This window comes from Zootoca vivipara, chromosome 3 (genome assembly GCF_965207765.1).
Source record: "Zootoca vivipara chromosome 3, rZooViv2.hap1.1, whole genome shotgun sequence".
NCBI lineage: Eukaryota > Metazoa > Chordata > Lepidosauria > Squamata > Lacertidae > Zootoca > Zootoca vivipara.
This window is the reverse complement of record NC_142586.1, coordinates 115,251,665-115,272,060: the sequence shown is the minus strand read 5'-3', so window position 1 is coordinate 115,272,060 and position 20,396 is coordinate 115,251,665. Positions and strand designations below refer to the sequence as shown.

The 20,396-nt window shown below is 43.4% G+C and overlaps 1 protein-coding gene and 1 pseudogene across 4 annotated transcripts in view; both read left to right on the top strand.

The window, feature by feature from the left end:
- The window catches only part of MSRA (methionine sulfoxide reductase A), a 179,077-nt gene that overhangs the window by 73,193 nt on the left and 85,488 nt on the right, over nt 1–20,396 (top strand). For all 4 annotated transcript variants that reach the window (XM_035110866.3, XM_035110867.3, XM_088666940.1 and 1 more), the window contains exon 3: nt 4,613–4,732. In XM_035110866.3, the coding sequence (XP_034966757.1) occupies nt 4,613–4,732 (120 nt within the window). The remainder of the gene's footprint in view (nt 1–4,612; nt 4,733–20,396) is intronic.
- On the top strand, nt 1,545–2,968 carry LOC148686479 (uncharacterized; annotated as a pseudogene).

Genomic DNA, 20,396 nt, shown 5'->3' with positions numbered 1-20,396 from the left:
TAGGGATACTGCTTAGTTGAATCCATTCCAGAGTTTTTTCAGTGATAGTACCCTAACTATGGGGCTCCCCTGCCCTGAAGCATGCATTCCTGTTGCCTTCATTACTATATTTTATGCACCAGGGGATGTCTGGCATCTCTTTGGCATGCACTCTCCAGTCTCCTTTAGAGCAGAGTGTGTCACACGATCTGAAAAACAAAAAACAACAACCCTCACTTTGTCTATTAATTGATCCAAGTGGGATACATGTTCTCTTGAAGTAGATGATCAGTTTTAATGCTGGGATTCTATGTTCATGATATTGTCATGTCTGGAGAACTTTTCAATGTCCCCAATGCTGCCTAGAACTGGCTAAAGTGTACAAATGATTCCTAGGTGGTTTTGAATCCAGGCACTGCTTTGAGCCAGTTCTCCTGAGCTTCAGCTGACAAATTTAATCACATACCTTCAAGCTATTCTCTGGGCTGTGGACATGACCACAGTGGTCAGCAGTCTATTAATCAGTTGCAGAGGTAGTGATAACTTCCCAGACAAGGCTAACTAAACATGCTTATTTTCCCAGGCATTCTAACATGTTGTTTTTAGCCTTGTTTGAGGGTCCTAATCTTGTCTTACCAGCTGAAAGTACCTGACATTGCTTGGGGATTCCAAGAAACCAAAGAATACCAAGAATCATAAATGGCAAATATAATTGGTTAGTTTCTAGGGCTATACCTGCCCCCACTCTCTGGGGTGACCCAGGAAACACCTGACCTGGATCTGGCCAGATACCAATTGGGGGTGGGGTGGAGCTAATGCTTTTTACAAAAGCCTATAGAGTGGGGGAAGGAGGCACTGTGTCTTCTCCCTGGCTCTCGACCACACTGCGTAGAGCAGGAGGGTTCAATCCTGCTGGGTCCTGCTTTGCAAGCATGTACTCCGACTGGTACAGTTTGGGAAGCAAATGGTTTTGTGACCCAGAATACAATTCTGCGCAGTCTCTATTCAGTTCTTTTTATACATTGCTGGATACAGAATATTCTGGATGTACAATTATTCTTAGATTGTCATTATATTGTCTCTTTGTTTTTAGTACATTTCAACCAGCAACAAAGGTAGGAGCCGGCCAGAGTACATGACTTAGTTTGAAGTTGGTTTCTGAAGTATCAAAGGAAGGCCATACCTTTGTAATCCGTTTGATGGCAGGTACGGCTTTGTTCTGTTAACTGAGCTTTCAAAGAATCTTTGAAATTGTCAGAAGGCCGCAGAGCTCTTCTGATTCACTCCTAGAGAGGACCTGGCCTAAAACACTTTTGAAAAAGCAAAAGCAAAAAAAGAAAGAAAAGAATGCACCACAGGATGTCCAGTAGAACCAGCCCTAAAAATAAAGATGGAAAGCAAAAAAACAAATCCCAAACCCATTTGGAGTTGTAGTTTAACTTTTGGGGCCAGTGGGCACATTTGGAATTTTGAGAAACTGCTCTGGGTTGCCAAGTTGCACAGTTGATGCCTTGGAACGTGGCATCACACAAAAATGCCGCCATGGAGGCACAGCATAACACAAAATGGCTGGCACATTTAAAAGAGAAGAAAATGAGACTGGACCATTCCATGGGATAGAGGAAGCAGCTGCCTCCGCTGCCCAGCTGGCAGCAACAGCATCGTGAGCGTGCAGGGGTACATTTCTTTTAAATTAAGTGGCTGGCAGGCAGCAGCAGCAGCAGCGGTGTGGGCAAAGATGCCATTGCTCCTTATGAGAGGCAGCTACACCATTGTGCCTACCTAGTGGGCGTGAAGGCAGCAAAAAGGCATACTTTGCTGCCTCCATTGCATCCTCATTGTGCCGTCTAGCAGAGCTTTTCTGGGTAGTGTGGGACCTTTTACAGTCTGACCCAAAGGAGGTGGCAGAACCGATGGTGGCTGGCTGTCACTTGTTTGCAAAGCATGTTGAGGATAAAATTGCTTGCATCCACCAGGACCTTGACTCCACTGTTAAAGTGGATGAATCTCGAGAGGTGTCCTGTTATATTGGATGAATTTCAGATAGTAAGGCTCGAGGATATGGACAAGATGTTTGGTTCTTTCAGGGCAACCACTTGTATTCTGGACCCTTGCCCCTCTTGGCTGATAAAAACTAGCAGGGAGGGAATTGCTGGCTGGGCCAGGGAGCTGATTAATGCCTCCTTGCGAGAGGGGGTGGCCCCTGACTGCTTGAAGGAGGCAGTGATAAGACCACTCTTGAAGAAGCCGCTTGGATTTGGAAGATCTAAGTAACTATTGTCCAGTGGTCAACCTCCCCTTCTTGGACAGGGTTCTTGAGAGGGTAGTTGTGGACCAGATCCAGGCACTCTTGAAGGAAACAGATTTTCTTGATCCATTTCAATTGGGGTTTAGGCCTGGTGTTGGCCTAGAAACTGTTTTGGTGGCCTGTATGATGACGTCTGTTGGGAGAGAGACAGGGGAAACATGGAGCCTTCAATGTGGGATTCCTCAGGGTTCAATTTTATTTCCCATGCTGTTTAAAATCTACAAGAAACCGGTGAATGGAGTCATCCAGAGTTTTGAAGTATGTTGTCAGCAATGTGCTGATGACACACAGCTCTACTTGTCTTTTACATCTGCTGGTGTTTTAGTGGACGTGCTGGACCATTGCCTTGCCTCACCAATGGACTGGATGAGAGCCAACAAACTGAAGCTTAACCCACTCTTAGTGGGTGGCTCCCTAGACCGGATGGATGGGAGGTTGTCTGCTCTTGTTGGTGTTGCACTCCCTCTAAAGGCGTGGGTACACAACGTGGGGGTACTTCTGGATCCTTTGCCGGTTTTTGAGGCTCAGGTGGCCTTGGTGGTGCAGAATTCCTTCCATTAGGTTTGAAGAGTATCCAAGTTTCTCCAGTTATAACTCGTCTTTATTCTAACATGGTTAATGAAGCTAGCACCTACTGGCTACCATCCAAAAGCAGTTGAACTTTTTGGGTTTCTTCTAGACATCTGAAGGGATGAATTTCATAGGGGAGTAGCACCCCTTCCCTGTCACAAGGATCACAAAGAACAGCAAACTTTCTCAGTTCTGAGCTAAGAAATAGATATCACCATGAATCCCACTTTAGATATGTAGGACTTCTGATTCAAGGAAGAACACAAAAAGACACTTTTCCTTGCTTCTACCTGAAGCCTTTCCCCTAGTTAAGTTGGCTTTTTTTTTAAGGTAATGACTCACAGGGCAAGAGACTGCAGGTTGGCGCCTGTTGTACCAAGGTCCGTCCTGTCTGCTATTTAATTTGTTGCTTGCTTTGGAGCATTCAGCTTCAAAGGGAGAATTTTCAAGCCAGGTCCTGTTTATATTTAGATATTTGCTAACTTGTAATTGCAGATAATTTGAATTGGTGAAGCTCTTGTTAAAATTAGTGGAATTCTGTTGAGTTGAAGCTCAGACTTAATGGCTAACTGGCCATGTCAGCGAATAAATATCTCATTTTTGTGTGCACTTTGAATATTATTTTCATGCATAAATTGACTAGCCTAGAGAGGGTCCCCCCCCCAAATTCCTGTATGATCTCTAATTTAGTTAATTATTGCTCTGCCACCTTTAAAGATTGCAGATGCCAGGAAGCAGAACATTAAATGAATGTTTGCCATTAATACAAATTATTGTGTTTTGACAGTTTGTTAATCAGCTAAAAGAAAATTATGCTGTAAAAATATGTACAATTGCCATTTAACCAACCCTAAGGCTTTTACATGGATGAGGATTCTCGTCCCTAAAGGTTGTGCATTTTGAAATCAATTTTTTTAAGGAAATGGGCCATCTAAAGTGTAGAAGAATTAGTTTTTTATTTTATTTTAAGGAAAGCATGTGTTCATGACGACTGCAAGAACATCTGATTAGGTTGTCATTGAAGAGTTCCTTTCCCTCCCATTGGATCAAAGGGTCTGCTCAGATTCTTCCTTGTTACATAGGGGAAGTGTGATCCTATTGGTACTACTGATAAACTTTTGACCCAGCTGCCCTCCACATCCTTCTGGTCATCCTGGAACTGGCAGGGGTTGGCAGTATTCTACTGAGGACATTAATGGACTGATTGATACCAGACAGTGACTGCATGAAACAACTGGTCTATCCCTTGGGATAGATCTTATAGCAGGGGCTACCAGCCTTTTTTAGACCAGTGGGAATGTTTTGAATTTTGGGAGAGTACCAATGGTGCCAGTCACAAAACGGCTGCCATGGGGTGTAGCATAATTCAAAATGGCTGCCACAGGTAGGTTTTCTTTTTAAATGAAAACTCAGAGTCTGGGGAACCTGTCCAGGCACACCTGTGAGTGTCTGAACTCTGTCATAGTGCCACCAGTTTTGACAGAGCTTTTTTTAAAAAAAATGTTCTTAAATGTATAGTAATCATTTCTTCTTCTTTCCCTCCCCCTTTTAATTATAATTTTTACAGTGTTTTTCACAGCAGATTGGAAGACAGGGTTCCCTTTTTTGAATTTATTGTTCTTGGTTTTGTTTTGTTTCTCTTGAATAGTTTATTTTATTTTTAGCTGTGTTGTATGGCACATTGAATATGCATTTTTAAGCAAAGACCTTGTAAATCTTTTGTAACAAGAATGCCTTTTATTTTGTTCCATACAGGGATGGGCTGCTTCTGGGGCGCAGAGAGGAAATTTTGGCGGCAGAAAGGAGTCTACTCAACTCAAGTGGGCTATGCAGGAGGACACACCCCTAATCCCACCTATGAAGAGGTCTGTTCAGGTAGGGCTGGCTCTTTCAGGGATTATAAGCCTTTTTCTGAAGCGGTGTGATGCAAGTCCCTTCCCCCAAACAAACAGGTGGTTAAGACTAATCTATAGAAGTAAGATTAGTGGCATATAAGCATGCAGACATTGATCTTTCTATGTAGACCAGGGCTTCCTACTCTGGCCTGCCAAGGACTTAGGCAGAAAAGCCTTTGGCAGCTGAGATACCAAGAGGTCCACTTAGCTGGAGATACAGGCCAGGGATTGAATCTGTGACCTTCAGTATGGAAACCAAGTGTTCAAATACTGAGCTATGGCTGGGCTCTGTGCACTCTGCACTGAAAAGCATAAATAAAATAAGTGTTCCATCAATGGAACCCTGATTTTGTGCCAAGAAAAGGGAGAATTCTGTAACCCATATCCATTTTGACAGTTAAGCGCAGATTTATTTGTTTTGCCTAGTGCTCTGCTTACATGGGGACCCAGGTGGCATTGTGGGTTAAACCACTGAGCCTAGGGCTTGCTGATCAGAAGGTCGGCGGTTCGAATCCCTGTGATGGGGTGAGCTCCCATTGCTCAGTCCCAGCTCCTGCCAACCTAGCAGTTCGAAAGCACGTCAAAATGCAAGTAAATAAATAGGAACCGCTACAGCGGGAAGGTAAACGGCGTTTCCGTGTGCTGCTCTGGTTCGCCAGAAGCGGCTTTGTCATGCTGGCCACATGACCTGGAAGCTATACGCCGGCTCCCTCAGCCAATAATGCGAGATGAGCATGCAACCCCAGAGTCGGTCACGACTGGACCTAATGGTCAGGGGTCCCTTTACCTTTTACCTGCTTACATGGGATTGTGGGAACTGTGACAATGTGCCCAGCAAATACCCCCATTCCCTGGTAATATTTTGCATTGAGGATTGCATACAATCTGCAAGGTTAGGAAGCTTACTTTTACAATCTACCTTAAGTCACAGCACAGTCATTTGTGGGTCTTGACCTGCTAGTAGAAGACCAGTGTCTCAAGGTGCTACGGCGTCCTTGGTTTCCTGTGGGTGCAAGGTCTTCAAATGGGCCAGCCCAACTGCCCTGGAAATCCAAGAAGTCATTGGAATGACTGGAGTGTTGTTACGAGTCCAAAATGGGGAAAAGCCATAGAGTATCTGCTTTGCATGCAGGAGTTCCCGGGTTCAATCATAGACGTCTCCAGGTAGATCTGGAAAAGAAGCTCATGTCCAAAACAATGGAGAGTCCCTGCTAGTCAGATAATGCTGAGTTAGATGGACCAATGGGCAGACTCAGCATAATTTGACTTCTTATGCAATTAGAGGGTTGTGTGCTAGGAGCTTGTAGAATAAGGCATTAGAGACTGGGTGCACTTGGATTTTTCTTGGCCATAAAGGTATAGCTGCCAAGTCTCCCGTATTCCCCGGGAACCCCCCGTTTTCCAGCCGTTTCCCGCTGGCAGCCCGGATTTTTAAAAACCCCGTAAATCCCCCGGATTCTTACCGGCCCGGGGAGGCTCCTTCTGTGCATGTCTGGACACGCGCAGAAGTGATTTCTGGTGCTGCGGCCATTTTTTAAATGGGCAGAGCATGCGTGGAAGCAACTTCCGGTGCTGCTCTGCCCAGTTCCAAAATGGCCGCAGCGCGACTTCCGGTGCCGCGCTGCTGCTGATCCCGGATTTTTCAATCTGGGAGTTGGCACCTATGCATAAAGGGTGCAAAGGTTGTGTCCCAGCCTCTGTGCCATAACAGCTATGTTGTAATTTAACCATCAGGAGTAACAGAGTGCCTTCTAAGATTAATTGACCCCATTTTGATTGCCATGTACTATTAGCAGAAACTAGGAGCAAACATGAGTTATTATATATGTGATTTTAAGAATAGTTAGTGCACAGCACCTTTTCTGGTGGCAAGATGGATGCCACGCTGCATTGAACTGAAGGAGCAATCGGCCTGCTCGGATTTCTGAAGCCGATAAGTACTCTGATAGGGAATTATTTTTACATCACAGTAAATTGTCCTACAGATGCAAATTTGAAAAGGCATTTGCAATGGGTAAGTGTTTGGACTATTTCCAGTGCATTTTACTCAATACACAAATACACATTTTTTGGCAAGCATTATGTGAAACTCATGTTCATTCAGTATGAAACATCTCTTCATAGTTTGCTTACAGATGTTCAGAACAATTCTTTGTTTATCAATGTATTCATAAGCTATTTGAAATCTGCACATCTCAAGTGGAACTGAAATCTGATGGAGGGAGAAAGTACTTGGTGGTTTATCAGCTGCTTCACTGCAATTACCTCCGCCCGCACTTCTTGAAATCAGAATGTTTTTACATTATATTTCTGATTCAGACTTGGGTATGCAACCATGTAATTTCCCGGAATTTAGGGTAGCTTTTTAAAAAAGTAATTATATGGGGAAACATGTGCTTTAAACATTATTTATCATCGTGTTACCCCGAAAGTCATTTCGTTGGCCTGTTTTAAATCTTGTCACCCTCTGATGGTTTTTCTCAACAGCTGTCAGTTTATCTTTTAATATGCGTGAGTGATCTTTGAAAATTAATAGCAATTTAAATATATGCATCCTGCCATTAGCTTTGTTGCCATGATACCTACGGCAGTGTGTGACAAATTATGCTGGTCACATAATTAGCTTTTTGGGGGAGACCCACCTGATCATGTTCTTTGTGGTTGGCTTTTTCCTTTTATAATCCTAGTCTAAAAGCTACTTTAGATATTACTGTGGGATGCATGAAGAGAAGGAGAAATGAGATTGCCACTCAAGTAACCCAGTGTCCTTGGTTAATGTTTCTAAGAATTTTTAAGGATTTGTGGAGGCGACACAAACACTATCTTGAACAATGCTTTTCTCTGTTCTACCTTCCCCTTATTGATGGGAAGAAATTCAAGGCCTCTTCTGCAGGTTCAGCTTCATTTGGGAAAGAGTTGCATTGGATACATAGCATACCTTTCCAGAAAAAGTAGGGAAGGCTCAGAATGTGATAGTGCCAAGGCAGAATGGAACCGTGGGCCCCGATTCTATTGAGTTCAGAGCACATGTTGAAGATGAATTTTCCACTATCCAACCTTCTCCAACTCAGTATAAGTTTTATATTGTGTTGTTTTATATTTTTGGCATCATTTATTGTGCAGTTCTACTATTTGTACACTGCTTTGGAATCCCACCTTGGGATCTCACCTTGAGCAGGTGGGAAACTATTTATTTATATTAAAAAATTATGCAGCCCTTCAGCAAAAAGTCCCAGGGCAGGTTACAATAATATAATATAATGTAATTAATATAATGCTCACTGGAAGGACAGATCCTGAAGCTGAGGCTACAATACTTTGGCCACCTCATGAGAAGAGAAGACTCCCTGGAAAAGACTATGATGTTGGGAAAGATGGAGGGCACAAGGAGAAGGGGACGACAGAGGACGAGATGGCTGGACAGTGTTCTTGAAGCTACGAACATGAGTTTGACCAAACTGCGGGAGGCAGTGGAAGACAGGAGTGCCTGGCGTGCTCTGGTCCATGGGGTCACGAAGAGTCGGACACGACTAAACGACTAAACAACAACAACAACAACAATTAATATAATGTAATATAATATAATATACATACAACTATAAAACAATTACAAACAGAACAGAACAGTGTAATCTACTGTTAGGTATCAAAAGTGCATCTTCAACTTAAGGTGGAAACAGTATGATTTAAGTGCCCGATGTACGTCTGTGAGGAGGTAGTTTCACAATTTAGGTGCTGTCGCAGAGAAAATCCTCTTCTGGATTGTCATTCCCTGCATTCAAGAGGCTGGCCAAACTACCAAAAGTATCTGGAGCCGTCCAGGTCATCCATCCTGTTCTTGGTTATACACTTCAGGACAGCCCCCTAGTCCACATTCAAATCGTGAATGACATGTGTTTTATTCTGGACAGACCTGAAGAGGAAGAGTTGCTGTCCTATACTACCTGGAAAAGGTGTAACTTGGGCATCAAGAAGTGTGCATGCACACAAAAGCTCATACCAATGACAAACTTAGTTGGTCTCTAAGGTGCTACTGGAAGAAAAAAAAAGCCAGACCAACACGGCTACCTACCTGTAACTAAAACCTGAATACAGTTTTACCTTGGAAGTTGAACGGAATCCATTCCAGAAGTCTTCCAAAACGTTCGGAAACCAAAGCGTGGCTTCTGATTGGCTCCTGCAGCCAATCAGAAGCCACAGTAGGAGCAATGGATGTTCAGGTTCCAAAGAATGTTCACAAACTGGAACACTCCCTTCCGGGTTTGCGGCGTTTGGGAACTAAAACGTCCGAGTACCCAGGCATTTGGGAGCCAAGGTAATAATAATAATAATAATTTATTATTTATACCCCGCCCATCTGGCGGGGCGGCTTCCAACCGAATATTAAAAACAGTACAGCATCAAAAATTAAAAACTTCCCTAAACAGGGTTGCCTTCAGTTGTCTTCTAAAAGTAAAATAGTTGCTTATTGCCTTGACATCTGCTGGGAGGGCGTTCCACAGGGCGGGTGCCACTACCGAGAAGGCCCTCTGTCTGGTTCCCTGTAACCTCACTTCTCGCAGTGAGGGAACCACCAGAAGGACTGTATATGAAATCAGAAGGTATGACTGTATATGAAATTTTCTCCATATAGTTGCTTACTTAGAAAGCTTGCCCAATGCCCAAACCATTGCTTTATATCTTGTCAAGTAAAAACCATGCTTACATACACGAGTGCACAATAATAGGGGCATGTAAAAAAAAGTATATGACACTCCCCATGTTAATTACCACTTTCTGAGCAGAATAAAGAAAATGAGCAGTGCAAAGTTTTCTCTCTCCCCCCCTCTAGTTTCACCTATCCTGTACGTGGGATGTCCCCACCTCCATTAGAAAATTCAGCTATCATATAACTTAGAGAAAAAGACATCACTCTCCTGGCAATATAGCTGAGACGTCATTACACCTTGCCAGATCACCTAGCTTTCTGTGATGCTTTAGTTGCATAATTAAACTACAAACATTATCCTCATTTTCTATGGCTTCTAAGGATACCTGAAGGGTTTTGAGAACAGACTCTGAAGGAGATCACAAGATTAAAGTCTTCAGACAGTAATGAGTGTGGTTCAGAACATTTCCTTTTATTGTTGAAGCCATTGTCGAGAGAATGGATTCCTGTTGAGCTTTTGTCTGTACTCCTTATAGCCTCTCTTATAAGGAAAGGGTGTAAGGATTTAAATGACTAGTTTACAGATTCAGTGGAGACTATCAGTATGTTGTGCACCCTTGATTGTTCCACATTCTTCTGCTTGTTTTACTGTACCATTCTGTCACTTTCTCTGGTTAGCCTTATTCACCTGGGCTAAATGGTGGACAGGACAAAGCTATCAAAGCACTCTGTAAGATCTGAAGGAATGGTAGGTGTTGGCTGCTGCCCATTATTTCATTATAGAAAATAAGGAATTTTGCTGGACGAAAGAAGTTTCAAACTATGTTCTTGGGGAACTCTGGGGTTTGCTGGAAGCTCACGAGGTGTTCCTTGATGAGACAATCTGTAAAATCAGAGCTGAGCTTCCATGAAAGATAGCTTGCTCTCAGCTACAAGCTTCTGCCCTGTAATGTGAAGTCACGAAAGAGTGACGGGCGCATCTTTGGGTCCAGTTCACATGGTGGCATCAGTGATCACAAAAGCCCTGGCAAACGCGACATTGACTTAGTGTGCCCCCTAGAACATGGCCTGGCATTTTCTGTAACTTGGCAGATTCCCCAGAAGTCAGATCGATGCAAAAAACGATCCTATTGCTGAACTGCTGATACTGCACACTGAGTAAATGGTAGGCATTAAGTGCATTTGCATATCTGCCCTTCAGATGGCTAAATCTGGACTTTCAAAAAATTGATGAGTGCCTGTGGCGAGAAATATACTTCTGAGAAATGCACACATTTGTTATTGAGGCAAAGAAAATGATGGGGAAATGTGTTGGTTGTTTTTGGGTGGGGTGGGGTGGGGAGACCGAGTGCATTGGTTTGCCCCCAGAGCTAGAAGGGGTGTGTGCCACAAGTTGGACCGTGTGCAAAGGATCAAGGATCTGGAACCCAAGCGTTATGAATAATGGTTGAGGTAATTGTGCATATTTAGCCTGGTAAGGTAATAAGGTAAAGGACCCCTGGACGGTTAAGTCCAGTCAAAGGTGACTATGGGGTTGCGGCGCTCATCTCGCTTTGAGGCCGAGGGAGCTGGCGTTTGTCCATAGACAGCTTTCTGGGTCATGTGGCCAGCAGGACTGAACCGCTTCTGGCGCAATAGGACACCGTGATGGAAACCAGAGCACACAGAAACGCTGCTTACCTTCCCGCCGGAGCGGTACTTATTTATCTGCTTCCACTGGCATGCTTTCGAACTGCTAGGTTGGCAGAAGCTGAGACAGAGCAATGGGAGCTCACCCCACCACGGGGATTCGAATTGCCAACCTTCTGATTGGCAAGCCCAAGAGGTTCAGTGGTTTAGACCACAGCACCACCTGCGTCCCAGGTTTAACCTGGTAAAGACCAGGCTGAGAAGAGATATAGCCATCTTCAGATATCCAAAAGACTGTCACATTGGTGGATGGAGCAAGCATGTTTTCTCCTGCTCCGGAGGCTAGCTTCTGAACCAATGGATTCAAGTGACAAGAAAGGAGATTCTGGCGAAACAGCAGGAAGAACTTTCTGACAGCAAGAACTGTTTGAAAGTGGAGCAGACTCCCACATGAGGTGGTGGACTCTCCTTCCTTGGAGGTTTTTAAGCAGAGGTTGGATGACTACTTGTCATGTATGATCTAATTGAGAACCCTGCATGACAGGGGGTTGGACTAGATGACCCTTGGGTACCTTCCTTCTCTACAATTCTGTGATTCTATGACATGGCCATGAACAACAGGAATGGACTACAGCTGCTATCAGTGCAGATTTCCAAAGGGCAGCAGATGGTGTCGGCTGCCTGTTCGCATCTCTCTCGTCCACTGCTGCGTTTTGTTTTGTTAAAAATTAATATTCTTATTTCAGTTCCATATCCAAGCACGTTCTCTTAACAATGCAACACTAAGGAGCTGCAGTGATAATAATGATGACGTTTACAGGGCACATCCTATTTCCCTGAAATTGTGATATTTCTGTAATTGCTGTGTGTAATATTATAGCCGCCATTTATACACTGCTGTTCCCAAGGAGCAACAGCCTCCATATGTCGTGTGCATTCTCTTTCACATTAGGGTAATGATTCTGAGCACACTTAAAATGTGGGTGGGGGTGGGAGGGGGCTTCATAGCCTATTTTGTGTTTCACTGAGAAAAGTGTAGTGCACTGTCCTTATGAAGATGTTGCTAATAAAGCTACAGTGGTACCTCTACTTACAAATTTAATGTGTTCCAAACACACATTTGTAAGTAGAAAAAAATTGTAAGTCGAATCCCATAGGAATGCATTGGGAGAAAAAATTCGTAAGTAGAAAAAATCCTATCTAAACCGCATCCAAGATGGCGGACGGAGCTCCATTCGCAAGTAGAAACATTCGTAAGTAGAGTTATTTGTAAGTAGAGGTACCACTGTATACTGGTTTCACAAACATAACTGAAAGAGGAGGCTAAATTCTACCTGTGAATTCTCCAGGCTTCAAGGGCCTTCCTCTGTTTGTCTCTCAAGGAGCTCATATGGTAAAATTTGTTGACTCTCTTTAATGCACATATGTCAGAGTGGGATGCCCATCTATCTTCCAAGGGTCTGCTCAGCTGTGAAGCTCAATGGCCATGGGCAAGTCACTACATCTCATCCTTAGGAGTAAGGGCTATAAATCTAACTAAAAAATAATCATATTTTGCAGGCTGATGGGAGGTTTGCTTGGGGTATAGGGCCTATGGGTATAGGGCGGTATACAATTTTTAACGACAACAACTGCTCTTCCTTGGCCTCCTGCTTCCACTCAAAGTGGCAACTAGTGAAATGGAGTGAGGTTGAAAACAGAAACAACTTGCAGTGGGTGCCAAGGAGCTTTAGTGTGAAGATAGGGAGCTGGGCTGGGGAGCGCTCAGTAAGCAGGAAAGGCACATGGAAAGACCTTTTTCAGAAATCTCCAGAGAAGTTCACTGTGGAAGATCTGCATCAAAGCTTCTTTGGGCGCAGGCTGAATGTGCCTGGAGTTTGGGATTCCCAAGGGTGCTCCATGCTGGGACTTGGGAGTGGCTGAGGAAGGCCCATGGTCAAAATGCATTCAGTTGGTCGGTGGACTGATTTATGATCTAATAATTTTGTGTCTGTTATTTTGGGAAGACCCTTGAAGCACATGAGTATTGGTGTGCTGCAGTTTTTATTGCTTTTGAGCAGAGTCCTGTAAATAACTTGCTACAATTGTATTATTTCCTATTTATCTGAGTTCTTCTTTGGGTTTATATGTTTTGAGTAAGGCAGTTTTCTCTTTTGATATTAACTTCCACAGAGATAGCCATGTTAGCTTGGGTAGGGTAGGGAGTAGCAGAACCTTGTTGCATCTTAGAGAGTAAGAATTGTATTATGACTTCAGCTCTTGTAGACTAGAGAGTCCAGTTTATCAGATGTAATCCATGTATGTACTCCGTGGAAATATATGCCATACTATATTTATTGGCCTTTAAGATGCCATGAGACTCATAGAATTGTAGAGTTGGGAGGGACCGCTGGTTCAGCCCACTGCAATGCAGAAATCTTTCACCCAACGTGGGGCTTGAACCTACAACCCTGAGATTAAGAGTCTTATGCTCTATTCCTCGTAGAATCATAGAATCGTAGAGTTGGAAGAGACTACAAGGGCCATCCAGTCCAACCCCCTGCCAAGCAGGAAACACCATCAAAGCATTCTTGACATATGCCTGTCAAGCCTCTGCTTAAAGACCTCCAAAGAAGGAGACTCCACCACACTCCTTGGGAGCAAATTCCACTGCCGAACAGCTCTTACTGTCAGGAAGTTCTTCCTATTGTTTAGGTGGAATCTTCTCATTGTTCCTTTTTGATTCTTGCCACAAAAGAAGAGAGAAGGGGACAGAGGGGAGGGAGAAGAGCTGGTGAGGGGAGGAGGCAAAGTCCACCCAGTTTTGTCTTCCCAGGGCAAGCAGAGAAATTGACAGCTACCCACTCTGGCCATGCTCCATCTGTGGCAGTGTTCCTTCATCTGACAGCCTGCAACCTCCTTTGGCACCCTGTCTCCTCCCAGGAACTTCCTCACAGAAGAAACTAGAGGAAGACCAAAGGGCAATTGAGGGCTGCAAGGACAGTCATCAGATACTGGGAGATGTAGGAGGCTGTCTGGATGTGGAGTAACCTACCTACTTACCTGGATAATTTTTTAGGGCAATGCTTGGCCTCAGTGTGACCACACATCTTTATCTCAAGCCTGCACACTTGAGTGAGATGCTTCAGTTCTTCATTGCCACATCTGTGAGATTTAAAGAGGTAGTCCAAATCAGAACTTCAGTGAAGACTCTCTGAGTAGCCACCTTCTGCAACTTTTGCTAGTTTGTGTTCTGATTTCCCAGTTGACTTAAGCCAGTGTTTGCTCACCGAAGTGGCAAAATTAGAAATGAATTGTGTTTTCTTTCCAAACAGTATCAAATGTTAATTGTGGCTGAAATGTCTTCCAGTTATTCAGTTCTAATGTCACATTTCCATAAAGTGTATGCAGCTGAACTTTCTGCTGAATGTGCTGTAGCAGCCTGACATGAGTGTGTCTAATCTCCCATTTCTGAATAAAACGACAACAAGCAAGTGTGGAGGCAACTTTTGGCTTCATGCTTTCATAACTCGGCATATTTGTTACCTACGTCAACCACTGGGGTGGCAGAGAAGGGGATGGTGGTACGGACTGTATAGGCAGGGTCAGGATTGCTAAAAGTGCTGTTAAGAATTAAAGGATGAAATAAACCACAAGCAGTTGCACAGCCATTGTGGTCCATGTGGTCAGCCACATGCTAAGTTTAATAACCATAGCCAAAGAATGCTTACATGGGGTATGGTAGTGTTTGGCCTTATCTCTTAGAATCATAGAATTGAAGGGTTGGAAGGGACCAAGAGGGTCATCTAGTCCCACCCCCTGCCATGCAGGAATATCAACTAAAGCATCCATGACAGATGGCCATCCAACCTCTGCTTAAAAACCTCCAAGGAAGGAGTCTTGCCCTGTTGACATCAGGACTGCTCTTGTTTTTTTAAAAAAAGATTCTTACCCCCTACTGCTTTCAGTCTGATCAATGTTAGCAACTTATGGAGAACTGAAATGGGGAAAGTGGAATGGGGAAAATGACATGAGATTCGGAAGTTAAGCTTAACGAAGGCCACTTTGGTTTAGCCATTCATCTTATTGCCTGCAATGCCATTCTTTTAAAATGTAGTCGCCTCCATAATTTTCACAAAATTGAATCTGTGCTCATATGATGTATCCTTCCAATTCGTAACGACAAATTTATAAAAACAATTAAGTGCTGAATAGTGGACTCACTTAGTAGTAGTCTATCTCCTCCACACTGTTTTGATTTAATGGTGAAATGTATCTTTTAAACATAACGGCATGAAAATTTTTTATTCCATTCCCGCATTCTCTTGAGAAGAAGCTTGAGAAGATGACTATTGTCTCCATGTTAAAATCAGGGAATTGAAATATAGGCATTATGAGAACTCCAGAATGTCTAAATGTCATTGTGGGAGGAGAATATGTAAATCAGGCTGTTTGCTGATATTACTCCTGTTGCACTTTTTGTGGCATAATTTTTTATTTTTATTTTTGCATTTTTCTGTATGTCTTGCATCTCATTACGTATGACTGAACACCTAGATAAATCTCTTACTCTGTTCACCACATAGGACTTACGACCAGAAAAGATGTGAAATTGGATATATATGATCAAAGCAGCACGGCAGGGAAAGGCCCATTTGGAATGAGGATCATGGCATATTTCAAACCATTTCCCATCCATTCAATTTCCCCAGTTACAATCCTTTCCTTCAAATCTACTATTTTCCCTGTGGAGCAAAATATTTAGGTGTGATACTACTCTGCAGTATCTACATTGATGAATATGTAAATTGGAATGTATATGTAAACAGATTAGCACATGCACAGATACACCACCATTATAATATCTGAATCCCTTTTCTACTGAGGGCCTTTGTTTGCATTACATTTTGAGACTATTTCTTAGCAGAAGTTGTCTGTGAAATTAAATAATAATCAAGCAGTGATACGGTTTGTTAATCATACCAAATTTTGTGAATGCTCTAGTGATGTGGCTGCTCTAGTAATATGTATTCAAGAACTGGGTATCCTGCTGCATTGTAGCGTTTGCTGTATGCTCAGCCTGGAAAAATAAGCAACCCAGAAATGAAAATGTGACCTAAAAACAGAAGAGGCTCTCCCAGCAGGGCGCATTTGGTCCTCCTGAGGCAAGGCTTCAAGACCCACCCACATCATAGTTGTGTACAGTGGTACCTCGACTTGCAACGACTCGACAACTGAATTTTTCGACTTACGAATGGGGCTAATGGCCGCGTGCTTATGAATGTCTCGACATCCGAAAGGAAACCATGGCGGTTTTAGATAGGGATTTTTCGACTTACGAATTTTTAGATAGGGTTACGAATTTTTCCGTTTCCAATGCATTCCTATGGGAAATCGCGTTTCCAATGGCGCTTTTCGACTTCCGATTTTTTCAACCTACGAAGGTGCCTTTGGAACGGATTAAATTCGTGAGTCGAGGCACCACTGTAGTAGAATATCATACATACGTGTGTGTGTGTGTGTGCGTGCGCGTGTGTGTGCGCAATATATATGCAAACACAACAAAACAAAAGGTACCATGAAGCAATATGAAAATAACTGGCAACTGAACAGACCTGTTGGCATAAAAAGGTGTACAGGAGAGTCCTGAAAGTTAGCACCGAGAGTGCCTGCCGAATCTGTCCTGGCAGAGTATTGTACACCATGAGGCAGGTGCCAACTTTTTGTCGATGCCAGTCAGACTTCTGAAACATGGGAGACCACTAAAAGCATTCCTCCAGGTGATCTGAGTGGTCAAGCAGGTTGGCCTTAAGGTGGATCCAAGTTCCTCGGGATTTTGTATATTAATAGAATGACCAGGAGGAGCTTCTTTTATTATCTGTTCTCATCACTGGTAGGCTTGAGATTGTGGGTTAGGGTGGGGTTCATGTGTACTAAAGTCATACTTAGAAATGTTATCAGCTATTAAGGGTTTTTTTTTTAAAAAAAGGGTGACCTCTTGTAATTGCAATTCACAGTTTCACTTTTGCAAACAGACAAGGATTTTGTCCCACTGCATTGTTTTTGTTGAGAATTCAAGATCATTGGAGTAGAGGGGAGGGAAGAGGCCTTTTATTCTGGAGAAGTGGCAGCATAAATAGCAAACTGTTTACTGAAGCCAGTTTTAATTAATTCCCTGTATGGTTCAAAACTAAGTTGCTCTTATTGGTCCCTCACAGCATAATTAATCATCAGTAATAATTTATTTTATGTGGATTCCGAAGGTTAAACATGGGCACAGCAATTCATTAAAAAAGGGATGGAAATTAATAACATCTAAAAGGTTTGCCACAGAAAAAGTGAAATATCTGGAAAGATTTATTAAAGGCTAATGATTGATGTGTTCAGCGTTTTATCTGCTAAACTTGAGAGCTTAAATCTGGGTCAGGTCCCAACAGAAATACGTTGGCTGGTGCTTGATCATTTCCCAGTGGCTAACTTTTTCTTAGTGAGAAAGCACAATATTTCACTTTTCATTTATATTCTTGGCAAGATGCTAGCCATCAGTAAGTGTGAAATTGTGAGACCATGGCTACAAAAATAAATGATATACATAAAAAAAGGTAAAGGACCCCTGACAGTTAAGTCCAGTCACGAACGACTCTGCGGTTGCAGCGCTCATCTCGTTTTACTGGCCGAGGGAGCCGATGTTTGTCTGTAGACAGTTTTTCCGGGTCATGTGGCCAGCATGATTAAGCTGCTTCTTGCGAAACCAGAGCAGCGCACGGAAACACCGTTTACCTTCCCGCCGGAGCGGTACCTATTTACCTATTTGCACTTTGACGTGCTTTTGAACTGCTAGTGGGCAGGAGCTGGGACAGAACAACGGGAGCTCACCCCATCATGGGGATTCGAACCACCGACCTTCCGATCAGCAAGCCCAAGGCTCAGTGGTTTAGATCACAGCGCCACCTGCGTCCCAGATGATACACATATGAGAGCATAAATTGTGTATATGTGTATATCTTAATCTTATTGTGATGTACATTTTTAGTTACTGCTTTATGACAGAAGTGGGCAACCATTTCTGTCAAAGCCATTTCCCAACCTGAAATACCATGCAGTGTCGTAGAAACCCCATTTCCTCTTTCGTCAGGCTGGCAAAAGGGTAGCCATAGCAGAGGTGAGATAAGACCAGGAAACTCTGCAATGCCTCTATGGTAATTATGCAAAAGCACCTAGCAGAACAGTTTCCAGAACTGGTCAGTACCTTCACCCTGCAGGGCCACATTTTATATAGTTGTTGTTGTTTAGTCGTTTAGTCGTGTCTGACTCTTCATGACCCCATGGACCAGAGCACGCCAGGCACTCCTGTCTTCCACTGCCTCCCGCAGTTTAGTCAGACTCATGTTGGTAGCTTCGAGAACACTGTCCAACCATCTCGTCCTCTGTTGCCTCCTTCTCCTGAAGCCTCAGCTTCAGGATCTGTCCTTCCAGTGAGCGCTCAGGGCTGATTTCCTTAAGAATGGATAGGTTTGATCTTCTTGCAGTCCATGGGACTCTCAAGAGTCTCCTCCAGCACCATAATTCAAAAGCATCAATTCTTCGGCGATCAGCCTTCTTTATGGTCCAGCTCTCACTTCCATACATCACTACTGGGAAAACCATAGCTTTAACTATATGGACCTTTGTCGGTAAGGTGATGTCTCTGCTTTTTAAGATGCTGTCTAGGTTTGTCATTGCTTTTCTCCCAAGAAGCAGGCGTCTTTTAATTTCATGACTGCTGTCACCATCTGCAGTGATCATGGAGCCCAAGAAAGTAACATCTTTCACTGCCTCCATTTCTTCCCCTTCTATTTGACAGGAGGTGATGGGACCAGTGGCCAAGATCTTAGTTTTTTTGATGTTGAGATTCAGACCATATTTTGCGCTCTCCTCTTTCACCCTCATTAAAAGGTTCTTTAATTCCTCCTCACTTTCTGCCATCAAGTTTTACATAGTAATTAAGTACAAAAGCATCACGGCATTGCACCCTACAGAATATCACAGGGCGATGGCCTGGAAGCAGGGGTCTTCCACGCTTGCCCCTGCAGTTTGGAATGTCTTTTCCTCTGCTGTACATGGAAGACATGAAGTTGGAGGATGGATGGTGGCTAACAGATTGAGGTTGAATCCTGACAAGAGAGAAGTACAGTCGTACCTCGGTTCTCAAATGCCTTGGTACTCGTACCTTTTGGCTCCCGAACAATGAAAACCCAGAAGTAAGTGTTCAGGTGTTCTGGCTGAATTGGTTCAATTTGTAAAAAAAAACAAAAACACCAGTTGTATACACCTTCAGCTAAAATTCAAACTTGCTACATAATCCCTTGCTCCAGAAGAAGTTTCTGAGTGTGGCTTGCAAACTTTTAAGAGCGTAAGACTTTTAGAGGGTATCTGAAGGCAGCCCTGTTTAGGGAAGCTTTTAATGTTTAACAACACCTGATGGCAGAATAAAACCAGATCTTAAAGCGCTGCTTCGGAGTGTTCTGTTTTCAGATAGGAAATCTTTTTTTTGTTTTGTTTTAAAGGTACAACTGGTCCTTAATAGCGGGAGAGCAGAAATCAATGCTATCTGCAAAGGAGTGGTGTCCTGAATGTGGAGCAAGGGAATAAACAAAAGCTTCAATTAATGCTGTGGCAGAAGGCCATGTTGCAGAATGACGAGGCATGAATTCTTGGCTTGCCAGAGATGAGCACAAGGAAGATGGGTGCAAGGATTTTATGCACCCCTAGGAATAAGACCACCAAAAGTGGAGTGAATGTGTATGGAAATGTTGTATAAAAATAGGGGTGGGGTGGATGCACGCAAATGATTTCCCTTGCTAGCAGTACTTGAATTACAGCAGGCAGAGAGGGCCCAGCATCCCTTACCATTTATGATGACTCCCTCAACAACTGAAGGCTATGGGGAAGGTCAATGGGGGAGTCAGGGAGTGGGCGTCCATACCCTCCCCCAACCATAATTTGAGCACTGTATCCCACCTTGCTTTGCTCTGCGTCTCTTTCTCTACGTCACCCATCTCCCCCCCCTCTAGTTTTTTCTCCAGTTTACTTCTGCACTGTCCCTCAGTTAGGTTCACAGATAATAAAAGTGCTGGTTGTTGCTCACTTCTGTGTGCCTTTAGTCACACATGACCCTTTCCTGCTACACCTGCTAAGCATGGTGGCCTTTAAACATTTCTGTGGTGTGAGATGGTTTGGATTGCGAGGAATGCAGATAGATCAGAGATGAGTTTAAGGGGAAAGTACCTCACCAAAAATATCAACAACCTCAGATATGCAGATGACACAACCTTGATGGCAGAAAGTGAGGAGGAATTAAAGAACCTTTTAATGAGGGTGAAAGAGGAGAGCGCAAAATATGGTCTGA